The following is an 18,896-nucleotide window of genomic DNA, read 5'->3' as shown; positions in this document are numbered from 1 at the left end:
TCTTCCGTTGGAACAATGTTTAGTGACTGAAAATTCACACATTACATCCTTTCTGGCTCTTCTGTATTTGCTGGGGTAGAATACACTTCAGAGTCCAAGTCTTCATTGGCTTGAAAATCCATCTGTGTATTAATTCACTGTAGTTTATACAGTGTATTTGTTACAAAAGCTTGCATATGTGGCTGGAATGCAACCGGACCTACTTAAACCATAATTCTTGCCAGCTGTGCTAAATGTATCTAGAGATGAGTGTTCATCTTGCCGAAATCAAAACACAGTGTCACCCATGTTTGTCTTTTGAAGAAATGCTTCCTCTAAAAGGGTAGAATAAGGATAAAATGGTGTTTTGTTTTGTTTGTTTGTTTGTTTGTTTTTAATTATTAAAGCCGATCAGCTTTTGATTCCCTGTGTCAGGCTTTTAGGCTCTGTACTTCCTAATGTGATCTTAGAATAGTGAGATTTAATTCTTAGTTGTGCAAGATGGAGTTCAGTATTAGCTGGCATTTATAGTGTTAGCTCTCTTTCTGACAAATATTAGGAAAACATTTTTCATTCCCTCACTCTTTTGCACTCCTTTTATTAAGCTGCTTACTTTTGTCATTCAGTTTGTCCTTTGCTTTCAATTATAACGACAAGATGCATCACAAGCAGGGGTGGTAGAAATAAATTTTGCAGGTATTTTTAAGCAAAACATACAGCGTCTTTAAAAAGCACTCATTTAATTTCACTGCTTTTGTAAATAATGAAGTGGATTGAAGGGCAGTGAAATTGTTACCCTTTTTACTGGATCTTATATGCTCTGCATTACTATCATTTGCATGGCCATACTATCAAGTATTGTCTTCCATGAATCAGCTCTTTATACTTGTTTGCATAATTTGATTTTGTTTAATATTGAAAAGACCAAATCAGAAGGAAAAAAGAGGAGCTAATACTTACTATTTCTATCTTCTGCAAACCAGCTTCATAGTAACATGTCTGTAGCTTTGGCTTTTGTGCAGTCATCTTTCAGCTGCTGAAGTCAGCTAGAGTTGTTATTTATTTTTTACACTCTCATCTATATTTTCATTAAGTAGGAAGTTTAAAAACACTAGAAGTGAATCAGGAGGCCATTGCTGATTTTGATTGCTAACATTTTTTTGAGGTTTAGTTGCTAAAGCTGAGTGAAAGAAAACTGAGGAACAGGAACTGATTAGAAAAAGATATTTAAAGAAACTTCAGAAATGACATTTTGACAAAGCACCTGTTTTCTGTGGAGGGAAAAACACCTCTGTTGGGGAAAGTGGTCAAAGTGTCCTTGTTTAGCTTTCCAAAGCATGACTTATAGAGTGGAGAAAGAGAGATGTTGAGTTGTTTCCTTATGGTCAGAAAGCTATCAAATGGGGTCACAAATTGAATTGTAGTCTTAGATCCCCTCTACTGTGTTACACTTGTCAATCATGTCAGGACTGATAGGTCTCAGAGAGACAGAACAATTATCCATAATTCAGGTATTTTGAAAAGTAATGTATGCATTATTAGTAAAACAACAAAAAATAATGAAAACCCCGTGGATGTTTTGAACCCTATTTTCTGCTGCATACTAATAAATTCCCTTGATGTGTTATTTTCTCACTTAGCAAGGGACCAGGGGGAGCCTTGAGCTACCTGTTAGTCATATTGAGATTGCTGCTCTTTGGAACCATTCTCCAACAAAGTGGCCAGGAGGAAGAAACACCTCCTGTTGGGTCTGGAAGACCTAAATCTTAGTGCTGTTCAGTCCACATCAGTATGTTGCAGGTTAGAGTGGGTGGTTTGGAGCCTTTTCTGGTCTCTTGAAAAACCCCAACAAACAACAAAACAACAAAAACCCCCCAACAAATCCAAACTAACAACAAAAAAAAACCACAACCATTTTTAAACCTAAGAAACTTTCTTCATGGAAGACTCATTAAAACTAGTTCTTTTCACCATAAAAATAGTTGTTCCAACAAAGTTATATTTTTCTGAGAAGTTGTAGTGAGCTGGAATTGGTGCTCAGAAATAAAAGAGAGAAAATATGCTTTGCTTCCCACTAAGCTCAAAAGTGGTGGTGTTTGCATCCGTATGAAGTTTTATACGACAGCTTCCTTGTAACTGGTGAAAACCTGTTTACCACAGCTAGGCTTGGAAATAAAACTCAAACGGGCTAGAGGAATGTGGGATGAAAATCTCATCCATGATGAAGTCAGTCTTTCTTGGGTTTTGCTCACTGCTCAGCTCGGTCTGTGCTGGTTCCGCCTGCTGGCACTCAGTCATTGCTTCTTTTTGGTTTTTAGTGCATCGTTTCCATTAACACTGAAAACCTGTTTCACTGTCGTTTTTGAGACTGGTTATTCCTGCTTTTGTTTTTAATCCATTTTAATTGTGGAAGAAAATACTTTCTTCCCTCCCATCTCCTGTTTTAATTGAGACTGTAAGCTAAGCAACTGCTTATAATTTGGAGGCTGACCAAATAATGCCATCTCTTTTACTGTGCTATTTTCCATGGAACAAATAAAATAGCCTTGTTGCTCTTAAACAAATAACCAGCAAGAACAACACAAACCCTCAAACACTCACAATATAAAAACCTGAACATCAGTACCTGTGCTCCCTGTTTTTGTGAGGGAGATTGAATTGGCACCACCCTTCTCTCTTAGCACTCCTGCCATTGATGAAGGTGAAATACTTTTTATTCTTTCCTGTGAAAAAGTCAGCCTGCGGTGCCAGACAGGTACATTACAAGAAACTTTGTGGACTGCTTCTCCCTTGTGACATGCTTTAAAACACTTGGTCATCAGCTAGCAAGCTTTCACAGAGCCTGGATCAGGGAGTCATCTTAGTGATTTGTATAAAAAGAACTCTGTGTGGTCCCAGTACTTATATTTCAGTTCTAGATATGATTTGTATTATCTGTGCAATTTCACGTGTAATAAGTGTGCCTCATTATTCATGTTTATAAAACTATATTCTTTTTGGGGAAAAAACAAACCAAAACCAAAACAACCAAAACAAAACCACCCCTTTCTATTACATTTAAGATTATGTAGCGTAATACCTCTGGGAGTTTGAAACGCATTACCAATAAAGAATGACAGCAACTGTGTCAGCTGTTGATGGTATTACTTTGCTTACATTAATTCTGTAAAATATCTAGATTCTTGAGTAGAAACGAGAGTCCTGAAAACAATTTGGCAAGCACTTACAGCAAACCTTTCATTTTCTGAAGGCTTTCAGTTGTGAGAACCTCTCTGTTTGTTTGCAGAACTACCCTAGAAAACTTGTGATAATATTCATCCTCTGGCAAACCTTCTAATTATTGGTGGAGGGTAACGTTTCTGAAGACATTGAACTTAGGCTTGTATGACGTTTGCACTATGATTCAGTGATCTGGCTGTTCAGCATGGCTCTGTGCAGAGCGTAAGATCTAGCTTTTCTCTTTTGTAGGCCTGATTGATATCATCATCAAATTATGTCTCTGATCATTGTCTGTCGGTGGCTCTCCTTTGAATCAAGGAACGTTGTAGTTGCTGTATGGTAAATGCACAGAACGACTTTCTCTTCTGGGAGCAGAACAAAACTGCTGCATTTTCACATCTGGGTTTTTCTAGAGAGAGTGAATGAATTAAGAGCTCCTCCTTTGGAAAGCACTCTATGTAAATCATTGCACGCAAGTGAGCACACCAGACAGTTTTAGGAGAGCATAAAACCAAGCTAGCCATTTCTCACCATCAGTCATTGTTGGAAGAGGGAGTGTGAAAAATCTTGAATTTCAGTCCTTTTTGCGCTATTCCCACTTGTAGGCTTCATTTCCAAGGAAGAAGTATTTTCAGCACTATCGCTCTCATCTCTTGAATTCTTAAAAATATTTAAGAGTTAACAGAAGGTGATGTGATAAAATGCTAGAACTTAAGCTACAAAATACTTCTGTAGGTGCTAAAAGCCTAAAATCAGGCTCTTTAAGGAAAGTGTTGGTACTCAGTAGCTGAGAGGAATAGTTATTTTCTATTGCCTTAGTCTTCTGTTTTCTTTGGAATTAGTAGCTCTCTCTGTATGGGGGAGGACCTCACAGACTACAGCATTGAAGATGAAAACTAATCATTTTGATTTCTCCCGTGTTTAGAAGTTACAATAATCTAGGGTATTTAACAATTTCTGTCTTTCAAGAAATGGACAGTTTGTGTTTAGAGAGGGCTTTCTCTCTCATCCGTTAATTGCCACATACTTTGTTTTGCACTCCAGAACTTCATTGATAAACAAACTTGTTTTTCTTAATTATGTCTCTTAAATACAGACCAACTTAAGCTTGTTTGAATACACAAACTCTGCACTAGATTTTTTACTTCCCCATGTTTGGTGGTCAAGAAAGAGTTTCTGTATGGGCTCCTCTGCTGTCCCCAGGAAGGACTACGTGCAACCTAGGTTTTGGTTCCCAAATCAAATTGATAGTAAATGGTATGCTTGCCATAGTGGCCTTGTTTGAGAGCTGAGACAAAGAAAGATTGCTGTCCAAATCTTTTTCAGTTTTAGGTGTGTTTGGTCAGCTTTGAGCTTCAGGAAAATCATGCAGATATCCTTTTGTATTGGGGGCATATTTGAAAAGCATGAATAGACATAGTCAGGCCCTTTAATGAAGCGTCAGTATCTACTTTTGCATGCTTGTTTCATTAACTGTACTATTGGATATTTTCAGGAAAGGCCACTTTGGTTTGTTACTCTTGAAGTAATCACAGAGCCAACAAAGGTATTATTTATGCATTTCTCCACACACAAAAAATACTGAATTTAGAGTCTGTCCTGAGGTAGAGGAAGGTGCATTAGAACCGAGCTGAAAAAGACCTCCAGCCACTATATGGGTGTTTCAACTGAATGTTTTGCTCATACTTGCAAGTGAAAACTTAGTGAATTATCTCGAGCTAATGTTCAGCATTGGAACTGGAAGTTGCTGGGTGTCTGCTGTGCAGCTGGGGAGATTGCCCAGGCATGTGCTGGAGTCTCCCCCCCCTACAGTGACTTTAACCTGGCCTAGGGCAGCTGCGGTTCATGGACAGTAAATTGGGATTCGAGGAGGGATGAGGTGGAATGTAGGAACCACTGACTTCAAATGTTGGGCCAGGAGCTGAGTCTGCAGATTATGGGGAAGAAAACTAGCAAAAGCTCAGCTAAATGAACATAAATAAAATAATGAAAGGCTCCCTTTTCAAATATAAGTTCATTTTGCTTTTCTCTTTGCTTTCTTGGTAAAAAGCCTTTTCAGACTGTGGAACGGTTCATTTAAGCTGGCTAATTTGATAATCAGGCGAGGATAAAGCATGAGGTTTTTCTTGTAAACTCCTTCATTTTTGTGAACCAGGTGAGAAGTTCTTTTGGAATTCATTGCTCAGATGATTCTGGTTTGGTATGTCTGATTTACTTTCTCTAGCAAAAGTCAGACATTGAAGTATGGCTAAAAGCTAGTTGTGTGTGTGGATGAGGAAGGTGCTTAGCATGCACGGAAACAGTGGACAGTAAATCACTAAAGGGCATAAATATTTTTTACTTCTTCCTGTGTGATGATTAGCTTGAGGATTGGGGATATTCTTATTCGTAAATAAAACTTTTGTTTGAATTGGCATAGTTTGTTTCAGAAATTCTGCTTTAAAGGTATGCTTTATCTAGCCTGAATTATCTTGAAAGACTACTTCATGTTTTCCCCATCTGTGTTTCTGTTCTAATAAATAATCATTTCAGTACTTTTTTTAAAAAAGGGAGGAAAAATACAATACAGTTTAGTTGTAAAAATATACTTATTTTCTACTGGATTAAAAATTATAATGCTATTGATTAGACCATTTTGAGATTAATCCAGACAGAGGTTAACATTGTGAGAACTACTTGGCTCTCACACTGCAAGAACTACTTAGCTCTTTTAATTTGTCATTGTTTGTTCTTTTAAAATAGTGCTATGGCTTCTCTTTGATTTTTGTCATTGGCAGTTGCAAATGTAAATGTTAAAATAAAGCTAACTTTGTAGGCAGAGATACAGGTGTACTTGTTCAACAAATTGATCACAAATGCATCAGACACCTGTTATTTGATTTCCACAGCAGAAAAGAACAAATATTTTCTTGGACCTGAACTTGAAGTCTGGCTGGGTGAGATTATCTTAAAAATTTGTGTCCTTGTGCTGGGGAAAGAGGAGAAACAAAGTACCTTTTTGTTTCATTTAGAAGCCCTTTCTGTTACACAGTCAAAACAATCTCAAAATTACAGTGTTCAAGTAATGCATTTTTCTTGGAGGTAATCCTTGTGAAAGACAGTGGTTCCTTGGAGGTAATCCTGGTGAAAGGCAGTGGAAGGGTGGGTGTGGGTTTTAGATTTTGGGATCTTTGCAAAAATTTCGCCAAGGGGCACTGTGTCTGTGGCAATCATTGTTCTCAGTGGTGGAGAGCTGTGGCTGCGGAGTTCCCATCCCACAGAGATTGGCTTGATATAGTTAGCATTTAGTTTTCCTGTGAAATGAAAATTTAGAGGATCTATAAAATCAGTTGCAAACATTCTGCAGGCTTTGGCATTTTGACTAAAACACCTGCTGCGAAAGAGAAAATGTCTTGGGATTGCTGTCTGTGTGAAAGTGAAAGGAAAGGGTGGGGAACAAATAAGGAGGAGAGTCCAAGAGGAGACAAAGCAGCCTTGCCTGAAGCACATGTTAATCAAAGGAGATCAAAGGATGTGATGTCAGTTTATAGAGAAACAGGTCAGGCAAGCCCAGGTAGCTCAGGAAGCAAGATACTAATTATTCACAGAAGAAAGTTAGGTGTACGGTTACCATGCACACTTGAAAGTCAGGAGGTCAAAACTTGCACAGTGACCAAGTCAACTCGATAAAACGACTTGGCTCCTTACAGGGCAGCTTATTGTTTTCTAGAAATGGGAGAGAATGAATCTAGTGTACGGAGCCTGTGCCAACAAGGTAAGCACATTCGACCTGGGAAATGCTGTGCTGTTGGGAGGTTCGGGGCATTGTTAGTCTCTGCATGTGGGAGCTTGTTTTCCTGTGGGCTGTTGCAGCATGTGCTGCGCGTCCACATCAGGGGGTGTGTTTTTGCATGTGCATGTGTTTTGGGGAAAGGAGGAAATCCACATCCATCATCTCTGCAAAACTTGTTTTTAAAAATAACATGGCATGAATTTAGAAGGGTAAGGGAAGGCCTGATAAGATCACGTAAGCATTTGGCACTGCATTGCCAACACAAGTGGCTTGAAACTTCAGGTGTCTGTGGATGTTGAGGGTACTGTTCTGTAACTTAGTTCAGTCTTATGCAAATATTTTTTTGGATAGGAAATGCTTTGCACAACCGTTTTACACAAATTGAGTACCTGCTGCCTGTGAGCTGGGCATGGCAGATGCATAAAGATGAAAGATACTATTTGCATTTTGTAGTCTTGGCTTATTCCGGATTGTTGCTGTTTTGTTTTCTTCTGTGGGCTGTGCTAAGTAACACCAACACACGCATGCAAAATAGCCCTTGTAAGCACTTGTGTGAGTAACTGTAAGAACAGAGTATTCATTCCTAGGTGTTTTAAATTTTCAATAGAAGCCTGAACACAACCGTTCATAAATCTTGCTTAGTCCTTCTTTTGCAACATTAATGTCAAGCTTTTGCTTTGAGAAAGAATGTTTTCCCAGTAGCCCTTTTTTCTTTCAACAGGCAGTTTTAGCGTCCCAGGAAATATTATCTTCCTGAGGAATTATTCCATTATTTTATCTTCTTAGCGTTCAGTGTTTTTTTTCCCCTGACATTCAACCTGTGCTTTTCTTTTGCTTGACTTTACCAGGTTCTTTCTGGCCTCTTTCTTACACTTTGCATACCAGCCAGGGATAAAGCTTTGTATCTATTTTGGGGTTTGCAAGAATCTTCAATCTATTACAAAATTTGCAAATTATTTTCCAGGACTTGAAATGGTAACTTTCTAGGCAATGAGAAGATGTGTTGCTATTTTTCCTGTGAAGTTATTCTTTATATACATGCAAGCGTGTTATACTGGGATTCAGATACATCTCAGACCTATGTTAGTTGGGGATAATTCTGTTAATGCCAGAGCAGATTTTGTTCACAGAGAACTATTCCACTGCCTTTTGTGTGTGTGTGTATTAATAAGTATGTACATACTACACAGAAAATAAAAAATAGTAAATTCAGTTTTGATCCAGGTTTTATTTTTGAAAAAAGCAACAGCAATGTTCAGTAGTGTAATCGTCTAAACACCATTTCTGGTCATGAGAGAATTGCTATTGTTTCTTTCTTCTGTCTCTCCATTCAGGATCTGACTTGTGGTTGCAGGAGTATTCTGTTCAGAAATATATCCAGCGTAATTCTGATCTTACTTCAGAAGGAAGTAAGGAGCTATTTCACTGTTGCTAATAAAATTATATTGATAAACCAGATGTAAAATGTGTTCAGGCCTACTGCATTTCATACAGGTCTTTTGGGAACCGTGATAGTGATTCTGACTTAATTTTTGCCTTTTCTCCATTAGTATGAGTGAGCTTAGTCAAATGGAATTCCTTTTGATTTTCATTAGTGGAAATGGGATGAGAATTAGGGCTGTGCAGTAATACCATTTTTTAAAAATAAAAATGTTCTGTGTGTACATGCATGCAAACACACACATACACTCCCAGCATTAAGTTTTTCCAGTTGCCATCCATCTGATGTACTGGGTTATTTCCATGTGTGCTTGTTTTTAGAAACTGTCCAAAATAATTGGTGATTCAACTGGTATTTTTTAAGGAAGAAAAGGTGGAAGAATTAACATTACTCAGGATACCTGTCAAAACCACTGCAAGTGAGACAACGTGTATTTCTTTTCGTATTATTTATTTTTAGAGAACTTTGCGCTTGTCTGAATAACTAAAGGTGCCAGATTGACAGCCCTGGAGGCTGGCTTCACTTATTCATTAGCAAAAGAGATACGGCCTGGGCAGCAGGTGCACGAACCAACTTGCTGTGCTATACCCATGTGTCTGTGTTCTGCTATGTAAAAAAGCCCTTTGTTGTGGATCCAAGGGTTTCGGTCCTGTTCACTCCTTGCCTTTCCCTGCAGCATTTTCTTCTAAGGGCACAACATAATGGTCTTGCGATGATTAGGTTTGTGCACTAAAGACTACGCAGAGACCTTTATTTGATTTCACCAAACAGCCGTCAGATGGTGAAGAAGGCTCGGGGCTTACATAAATCAGTAATTCTCACCATCTGGTCAATCAGAAAATATAAGGTCACGCTGCCGTCACAGCATTTTTGTTTTGCACCAAGTACAGTAAGCTCAGAGAATAAATTAGCTCTTGGTTCCATTCCGTTGTTGTTCTGCGACTTCTGTAAATGCTTCAGACCTCCATTTCTGCGGATGCTTGCAGCCTGGGTGTGACAACTGAAAAGAGCAAAGCCCAGAACAATTGGACTTTGACTGCCAGCCACTAATTGATTCCTTTTTCAAGTGAGCACACTGAGAGCCCTCCAAAAATGCACTGCAACTAACTGAGAATATCTTGTATTTTTGCGGTGGTTTGGGTTTTTTGCTTTTTTTGTTCTTGTTGGATTTTTTGCTTCTGGAATCAAAAGATCCATTCCTTCACACAAGTTCTTGCTTTCAGCCTTCCTGTAAATTAAGTACGGTTTACCAGAGAGTATGACAATATTAGCCCCACAAGATGCAATTACTGTAAATTTTTATTTTATGATATTGTACATGAGTTGTAATTGATTTTACACTGTATTATGTTGCTAGATGATCACAGTAGCTTTGCTCGCTTGCTAAGTGTGTGTAATACATGCTTGCCTTTCCGGCCCATGGAGGACAGAGTTAAATTGACAAGTTCATGTCAAAGCAGCTTGTTCTTTCAGTTCTTGGGAGGCACCATAAGTGAGCAAGACTGAGAACAGTCATATGAGCATTATTAATATACCATCCTGAAAATAACTGTTTTTTCAGGGCTCCTGTATGTGCTGCTTATTAACATGTATAAAGCATTTTTATAAGTGGTTTCATTATATATGTCCTTAATATAAACATATGATTAAATAAGTATAGTATTTCTTAATAATTTCCAGCAAGTTCAGATTTCTTCTGTAGTTTATCTGGGCTTTGGATCAGCTCTGAAGTGTATGTTCCTTAGGTTTGTTCTTGCTTTCTGATGTTGATTTTTAGATCAATATGTATGTAGTCTCATGAAACATTTACAGGCCAGGTCTAAAAGAGGTAGCTACAACTTTTTGCTGAGAAAGGGGATAGGAAAATACCAAGAGCCTACATAAAGAACGTAGCATGCTTGTATGGGGCAGTGGGAATTAAAAAGGGAATGTCCCAGAAAGCGAATTTCAGAAGGGTGGCTTTTCAGTCTCAAGCTTCCCTTTCTTAATGAGGGGGCTTTTTGGCCACCAGGTCTACCCTGATTGCTAGGCTGTATGGAGGTCAGTTTTGTTTCAGGTTTGTGTGTTTGAGCAGGACTCTGAATGACGCTAATAAGTGCTGTAATCAGCTGCAGTTATTAACTGTGGGATTCTGTAACAAAAGGTGGTAACTCTGAAGGTCCATTGTAGAAACACTTCCTCTGCCCTTTGTGTTGGATGACCTCAGTCCTCAAAATTGAGTGCCTGTTTGCTCTCTGGACAGTTATTAGCAGAACATCACGGGGTCCCTTCTTGGCTCTTTATGAATGATAGTAGTGAGGGTTTCCTCTGACAGCATTTCTTATACAGATTGGCTCCATTCCCCAACTGGGTACAGTAACAATGGGTAATTTTAAATAATTCATTTTATTGCTGCCCCCTGTAGATTTTTTACTTTCATTTCAAAGTGGTGAATCTAGAGAGCTGGAGAAGTATGTTCTGATCACTATCCTGGTCCTGTGAAAAATAGGAGATTCAAATAGTCCTGCAGAGCCATGAGCAGCTGGATTAGCACAGAGCACTCTTTTGACTTCAGCTGAAGTCATTCTGATTTTTTCTGGGTGCTTTTAACTCTTTTTATCACATATATATATATATATATGTTTTTTTTTTTAAAAAAAAACCCAGCTTTAATTTCCCAGTTTATACGTGCTCATGAATCAGGGTTTGAAATTTCAGTTCTACAGAAATATCCTCACTAACATGAGCATATTGAAACTGAGAAAACTGCATAAATTGAAGCACGGGAACAGTGAATCTTTCTCCAATGGTGAGAATCCACTACATAACTGGATATCAAACCCAAGACTTCCAGCTCCCAATCTGCTTAGTGTTATTGTTTTTTTGCGGTTACAGTCCTTACCAGTTCTTAGGGGTATGTTGCAGATGATTGCATCCTAATATATATGCCTGAAAATGAAACAAGATAGCAACATCTTGCTGCAATAAATAGAACTGAAATTGAAAATGTAGTAGATGTATAGTAAAAGGATGATGCTTGCAAAGTGTCCAAAAACATTTCCTCATGATCTTGATTGTAAAGCTACTTTAAACTTTGAAAGTCTACGAAATGCAGAAATAAGCTCTTGTTGGCAGTAGGGACTATCAGATTTGGTGTTTGCCGAGCAGGGAAGTGATCCCATAGCAGTTGCTGGATTTTCCCCCTATATATCATTGCACAGAGTGTGTGGTAAGCATTATATTTATTTTGGCCGTTCCCATGCCTCTTTTCTCTGAAAGCGTGTCGCTTTCTGGAGAAAAGTAAAGAACTGAGGTTGACACAGAGGGAATATAAACGTGGTTTTAGCAGTTCAGGCAAAAAACCCCAAGGTTTATGTAAACACCTTATGCAGATATAACACTGCTTCGTAATCTGCAGAGTGCTGTGCATTCATACCAGGTTCAGACAAGGTGTCTTTTTCCTCCTCCTTCAGGTACTGGAAGTTTTCTGGAAGTGGCTGGAATTTTTTCCACCTTTGTGCAGGGATTGCATTCCATAGTCCTGGTGGAAAAGGTGGTGGTGGTGAGGGGGGTTTATTTGATTAGTCTTTTTCTTTTGCTTGAAAAACAGTATGTCCACTGATCTCCACCACAAACGCAGTGGTGTGATCCTGGGACAGTATCCTAAACAGCATTCTGTGGGGCACTGAGTTGCTGACTGAGATACGCTTTATAGAAGACAGGTAAGGTTGTTTTCTTCATTGCAATATCATTGTGATCAAGGCATTTAAATCGGTTTTTCTAAGTGTTTAGTTTTGGTGTGGGCTTTTTTTCCCCCCCTGTTGTGTCATCCCCCAACCTGCCCCTGACCTGGTCCCTTAATTACTCTTTTCATACTTAACGATATTCATAATATTCCATTAGATTCATGGTCATAGCTTGACAGTAATGTAGTCACATTACATTGTAATATAATATGCTTTAAGTAAGGATGAAAAAGTAGCATAAAGTAGACTTTATTGAAAGAATTTCTACTTTTCCATGATCATGTGTGTATTTTTTTGCTCCGGTTCCGCCGCCCCCCCCCCCCCCCCCCCCTTTTTTTTTTTTATACCATTGTCATTGTTATTTTAGTTAGATTCAAACCAGTAGGAGAAACATCAGATACTTAGGACATCTAAGTAAAATAAAAAGACTGCTGGCACAATACCTGTGCAATAATGGTCTCCTATGTAGTATGTATTGAATTTTGAACAACTTGAAACATGTCATTGTAGATTTGTTCAAAATCTGGAGACTTGGTTTTCTTAGTTCTCCTGCTGTTCCTAGTGGTTTTGGGTGACTATGCATTTCCAGATAGCCATAATATATATGTTACTATGTATTGTGTATCTCGAGGTGTATGAAGTAACTGTATATTAGCGAAAGGAAATCTTATTGAGCATTTGAGTTATTTTCCATCTCACACATGTTTCTAATGATGAGGCCAAGAAGGCTATTGGCGAGAGAAGGCATATTGCTTGAATTTACCCTTCTGAAATTGTTTGTGATTTGTTAAACTAAAAGCACCCTGTGAAGGCTGTCAATCAGAATATGACAGACACAGAAAACATTTTATGTCTCGTCATTTGCACTTGCCTTGAAAAGAGGTGAAGTGCACTGTGTAAAGACTTGCACTGTCTTAGTGATGTTCATCGTGTACAGGTTTCAATCGTTATGTGTCCATATTCATGACAAGTAGGTAAAATCTGAAGTAAAAAATCTGAGCGATTTTGGCTCTTTTAGCCTTATTTACTAAGGAAGTGAGGCTTATGGACTCTGTCAGGTGAACTTGACAATGTTCAGGCAAGTGTGGATATTTCAGATGTTCTTCTGGAAGCATATTTTTCCAGAAGATTTTGTTGAAGATAAAGTTGATTTATGCAGCAGTAGATGAAGCTGAATATATGTCTTAGGTATAGGGGGCGGGGAAGGAAAACAAGTTTAATTACTTTTCAGTGACTTCAGATCTTCATATCCTAAGATTAATTTTTAATTACACAAACTGTGCAATATTGAGGAAATGTGGACATGTCCACACAGAACAAAATGCTGCATGGTTTGCTAAAGAAGGACGCATGTTTTTCAGAAATACTGTGATTTCATTACCTGTTACAGTATTTCCTAGTTCTCATTATTTCAGAGAAAAAGAACTCTATAAGGATGCAGTTCAGCTGTATTTAATGTCTATGTTATAGTTGTGACAATATTTAGGAATTTCATGGTTGTGGAACATATGAAACTGGGAACAGTAAATGCAGAACTTTTGCTTTTGCATTTAGTCAGCAGTCAGAGAAGCAAGATTTACATGATCTCCATCAGGAAAGTAGCTAGAAACCATTGGAAACCAATGGTTAGCTTTAAGGACACCTGCCATGTTCTTCTCTCTCAAGAAAGATGGGCATGTTCTGTGTAGCAGTGTTGGAGCTTTTGGCTCAAATTTTTAATTTGTGTTTTTTTAAGAGTCCACTATCTCCACTGTCATGTTTACCTGAGGATGTGTTTCAGGTGGTGCAGATCTATGGGGTGCCTTTGGACCTGCATTTCGGTGCTAGGAGTCCAGTCTTGCAGTGTTGCTGCAGCAGCTTCTGCCTTTTTCCAGTTTCATGTTTCTGGTTATATTTTGGTTATATACTAAAGCTTTTCTTAGCATTCAGGAGAATAAAAAGCATAACATAAAGTTAACTAAATCCATCCCTGTGGAAACAGTCCTAGAAAGCGGAGCTGAGGTTTTTAGCCTGAATGTTACTGTGAATCTATAGTACTAGGCATAGTTTCATAATAGCTGGCTTTGTCAATTTGTATGTATATTCATCTTTTTCTTCAAACAGTAGTTGTATAAAAGTGGCATTTCTGCTGTCTGTGTAAGCTCAGATTTTATGTGCCTTCATAACACAATTAAGTTTACCACATTTTATTCCTGCTAGTGCTGCAGAGAGGGGCTGAGTCAGACTGTGTTTATTCTTGTGCTTCATCAGCAGAAATGTTTACCAACTTTCTGGTTATATTTTATTTGTGAAAATGCAGTGAAAGTAATGGGGTTGCACAGGTTTCAGAGGGTTTAGTTTGGCCTGTGTTGTTATTAGCATCGACTGAGACACATGAGCAGGGAATAATCCAGTTAGACTTCCACTGCCCAAGGCTGAATTTTTAGGGCTGACAGGAAACAAATATACACCTTTTAACGTCTAAACTGGGTATATTTGACCTGAACGCCTGAGAGTTACAGTAAACCCAAATCATGGCAGTGTTGGTAGTGTGGCAGAATAGTTTTTTCCCTCTCCTCACAGAGGTTGTGCGTAGATGTCCTTAATCAACTGCGCTCTCTTCTTGTTCACTCTCCTTTCTCTCTTCAAGTCTCTTCTCAGTATGCCTTGGGTGGAAGAAAGCATAGGTGGGCAGTTCGGGTTATAAATACAAAGCCATTCGCATATGCCAACAAATTAAATTGCAGATACTGTATTACTCCAGCTCCTGGCAGCTTTAACAACTGTGGAACCTTGCACGCCATTCCTGGGATGCTGCCTCCCTGTAACAAAGGCTCTGTTGAGTTCTAAGGGACTGTACATTCAATTTGCTGTTAATTCATGGGCATTCTGGCCATCCACCTGTACGCTGCAGTATAGCTGATGGTTAACTAGCAGATAATTAAATAAACCTATGTCCTCTACATACCTAAACAACAAAATGTTTATAACTGTTGCTTCGTTGATAGAGAGAATTTTTCCTATTTACTGTTTCTATACTTATCAGATTACATGTAAAAACTGTAAAATCCTTTATATTATCCATAAACATAATAAAAAATGCTACACTACATAACTTTGACTTAGTCAATAATTCTAGGCTTAGCCTGAGGGGTTGAAAAGAAAATTATTCCTGTTACAAATTTTAATTATGCCATAAACTTTGGGAAATAGCTATTGATCTTCAGCATCTGGCATCAGAACTGTTGCCTGCTTTTTTTGGTTATTTAGTTTGAGAGTAGCATTGTCATGTAAGATAAAAATAAAAAATGTCACAGGAGAGGAAGATGTACCATATGCAAATGAGAATATTTTGGTTTGTTTATGTACTAAAAATATTTTATTGCTGAAGAGTTTTTTGTTTCTTACCAGATTTTTTTAGCCATCTCCAGAGAAATTTGCATTTCAGATGCAAGAAAGCAAATTCTAATTCTATCAAAGACCCTTTCTCACCATGGGACACTATAATGTATACAGTATGTTTCTTGTCTTAGAGGTACATTTAAAATTGCAATTGCAATACAACTGGCTTTGTTGTGGAAAAATTATAATTTCAAGGGCCAGATGAGACAAAAGCTGGAACCTTATTTGTGTACTTCTTGCCTTAAACCGGGACTGTTAGACAATTGGTGTTAGTATAAAAAAATTAAGTCCAGCTTAAAATAGTAACATTGAAATTTTGATCTGATCTGGAGTCAGTGGCAAAGCTAGCATTGCTCTTCAGCACAGTGAGCGCTTACTCAGATGTCACAGAGTGGGAGGAAGAGCTTTTTAACAAGTTTGAATTTCTGAGCAGCTTGTAATGAGTGCAGCATTAGAAATTCAGACTACCTTTCTAATCATAAGGCCTAGAGCCCGATGTGCTGTTTCATGGCATGTCTGCTTATGCTTCATGAGGTTTGACTGCAGGTGAAAGAGAGAGAACCGAGGTGATCCCCAAAAGCGGTCATTTTAGGTGACTGGAAATACAGGGTATACTCTCCTCAAAATTTCAGTACAAGGATCCTTGTAGGCAGAGTAGGATAAAGCTCCCTTTCTGTTCCCCCATTCCAAAATGGTCTTTGAGGAGATGCTGCTTCGTGCCCACCTTTTTTGAGGTAAATGGAGGAAGGGATTCTTTCCTATCCAGGAGGAAACTGGAGTTACATAGAGTAAAATGGGTCAAAGACCTCCAAACAACTGGCCCTTGCAAGGACCATTGAGGGCAACTCACCACAATGGCAAAGAGTGATGGAGACTTGAGTACTGAGGAGGTGCCTATGGGGACCAAAAAGTGCTCCCTGGCTCTCCAGATGTCTACATTGTGTAAAGCAAGGAGACAGTTTGTGTGATCCTGAGCCTCATGGCAAGTTGGTGCTATTTTAGTTGGCTCAAAACAAAGATGCAGTGAGCCTGATGTTAGTGCCAAATAATATGTTGAAAGGAAGCATGTCTGTAAAGCTATAGCTTGTGGGTAGGCTGTAAAGGAAACTCCCAGAGCACCCTTGAGAAATGCTGTACTCCTCTCCCTATTTCAGCAAGGGGTAGATGCACCTCTCTCCCCTTGTGTGTGTTGTTTTTACTTATGTTCTCATCTTTTTATCTTCATGCACCCTGTTGGTAGCACCAGTACCAAATGGCATCTGAAGTTTCTCAAACTTTGTGCATGTTACAGTGATGCTGTGACCTCTTACTGAATAAGTAAACTAAGCAAAGTAGGACAAAGATGACTTCAGAGAGGCAGCTTGTAGTAGCCGTTGCCAAATCTTTGGCAGGAAATTGCTTCCCCGTATAGTGTCTGCCAGTGGCGTATTGGTGCTTGAACCCTTCTGGCTGACTTTACTCTGCCTAGCCTTGAACAAAAGGGGTAGAAGAAATATCACTGAGGCTTGCAGGCATTTAATGTGGCCAAACTGACAGGTTGCACTCCAGCAGGTAAACGGAAGCCTATTAAGAACACACAGAGACGAAATGTGTTGTCTGAGCATCGAGTGTTTTGTTAGGATGAACCTCACTGTGGAAGACAGCTGTGGCCATTTCAAGGACATGGAGCAATTGATGCAGTTTCTGAAGGATTTCTATAGCAAGTTCTGAGTTAAATATTTTGATATAAGACTAAATGTCTAAATCAAAACATGCATCTGCATTCTCCTTATGGAACAAAACTAAGGTGGTGGCTCTGACTGCAGAGCCCTCTCTGTAAAATTAAAACTACCACTCTACTTCTCTGAAGAGTCCTGGTACTACTTGAATAATATTTTTTGTCTGCTTTCATGTTCTGAAAAAAATTAGATGTGTGAAATGTAAAGCCATTGAAACGCCTCAAAACTTCCCGGATTGAGAACCCAGAGCTGCCTTGATTTTTCATTCCTCTGCAGTTACCCTTTAGCCATGTAATCTGGGCCTTACACTCCAGAAAAGTTCTGCTGTTTATGTGTTGAGCTATTTATTTTGATGACAAAGGGAAGCTCAATACCTTGAAAAAGCGCTAATTTTTATTTACTCCCATTTATTTATGTATTGTTTCTGGCTGGAAGGTCAGGTTTGTACTGCTGCTGTATGCAGCAACTTAAAATTCATGTTGGTGTGTCACTGCAGTTCCTACACTCAAGCCACCACACCAGAAAACTATTAACTTTCAGTTAATGACAACAGAAAATGTTTTATAATAAACTGTGAAATAACCTAATCATCTGCAAAAGGTGTAAAGATTTTATATTAAAATGCAATTAACTTATGCTTTTTTTTTGTTTGTTTCCTTTTAAAAAATTGGTTATGTAAGACATGCAATTAATTGGCTTTTGCTTTGGAGAGAATTTTTGTTTGCTGTAACATGGTGTCTGCTCTAACAATAGATGAATGCCACTAAATTTTCTGATGTTTACATGCAGGGAGATAGGCGCCTTTAGGTAGGAAGAGAAAGAAGAAAGCGGTAGCTGGCACCTGTTAAAGCAAGGTGCTGAATTGTACTCTGAAGACTCAGAGCCATAGATGGGCTAAGACAGAAGAGGACTTGTTTCAGTTTTTGGTTAAGTAACTGATCTTCTGTATGGGCTTGGGTTGCCCCCTTGTCTGGCTTTGTGCAAATCACTTTTTACCTTAGACTCCCATTTGAGAAGGGCAGGTAGGAACTGCTTGAGCTCCACAGGCATGGTGGGGTTAAAAATCTGTCAGTAATTCTCAAGTGCCTTTATCTTAGCAAAGGTAAACACGATAGCGACAAGGACTACTTACAAGTACCTCTGTGGTTTTAATTGGCTCATTTCTAACAGTAGAAGAGAGTGTTCAAATGAAATGGAAAAAAACCTGTCTTCTGTACAAAAGGAAGCTTTGTTAAGATGTGAGGTTAGAATGTGCTGAGCTATTGAAATCCAAGAGGAAGAGTAAAACTCTTACCATGAAAGATGGGAACTGAAAGGTTGGAAGAGAAAGATGAACAAAACAAGTAATGTGATAATCTGCTTAAAAACCAGTTCTGCTACGGTCATGGTGTGTAACGAAGGCTGGTGGCACCAGCCGCTTCCCCTGCGCTGATGGGAACCTGACAGCGGGGAGTAAGTTTCTGCCTTCCTGAGGATGTTTCTCGTTTCAAGACAGACTTTTCAAATACCCAGCTGGCTGTCCATCTGAGATATTGCAGGCTCTGTACTAATACTAGTGTTGTAAAACAGGTTTAAATGCAAGTCTTGATGTAATTATTCATGTTTACCTCCTTCCTACCACATGTGGAAGATTCAGGATGGGTTTCTGAGTGAAAGAGGGA

At 38.7% G+C, this 18,896-nt stretch overlaps 1 protein-coding gene across 6 annotated transcripts in view; it reads left to right on the top strand.

The window, feature by feature from the left end:
- NAALADL2 (N-acetylated alpha-linked acidic dipeptidase like 2) overlaps positions 1-18,896 on the top strand; it is a 504,243-nt gene that overhangs the window by 111,361 nt on the left and 373,986 nt on the right. The window contains exon 1 of one of the 6 annotated variants that reach the window (XM_037406790.1): positions 6,676-6,952. The exons of 4 other annotated variants lie outside the window; for them this stretch is intronic. In XM_037406790.1, coding sequence (XP_037262687.1) covers positions 6,910-6,952 — 43 coding nt within the window. In that variant the 5' untranslated portion in view covers positions 6,676-6,909. Of the gene's footprint in view, positions 1-6,675; positions 6,953-18,896 lie in introns of those variants that run through there. One more of the 6 variants, XM_037406784.1, reaches the window with a different exon arrangement.

This window comes from Falco rusticolus, chromosome 13 (genome assembly GCF_015220075.1).
Source record: "Falco rusticolus isolate bFalRus1 chromosome 13, bFalRus1.pri, whole genome shotgun sequence".
Classification (NCBI taxonomy): Eukaryota; Metazoa; Chordata; class Aves; order Falconiformes; family Falconidae; genus Falco; species Falco rusticolus.
This window is presented reverse-complemented; position numbering and strand designations above follow the sequence as displayed.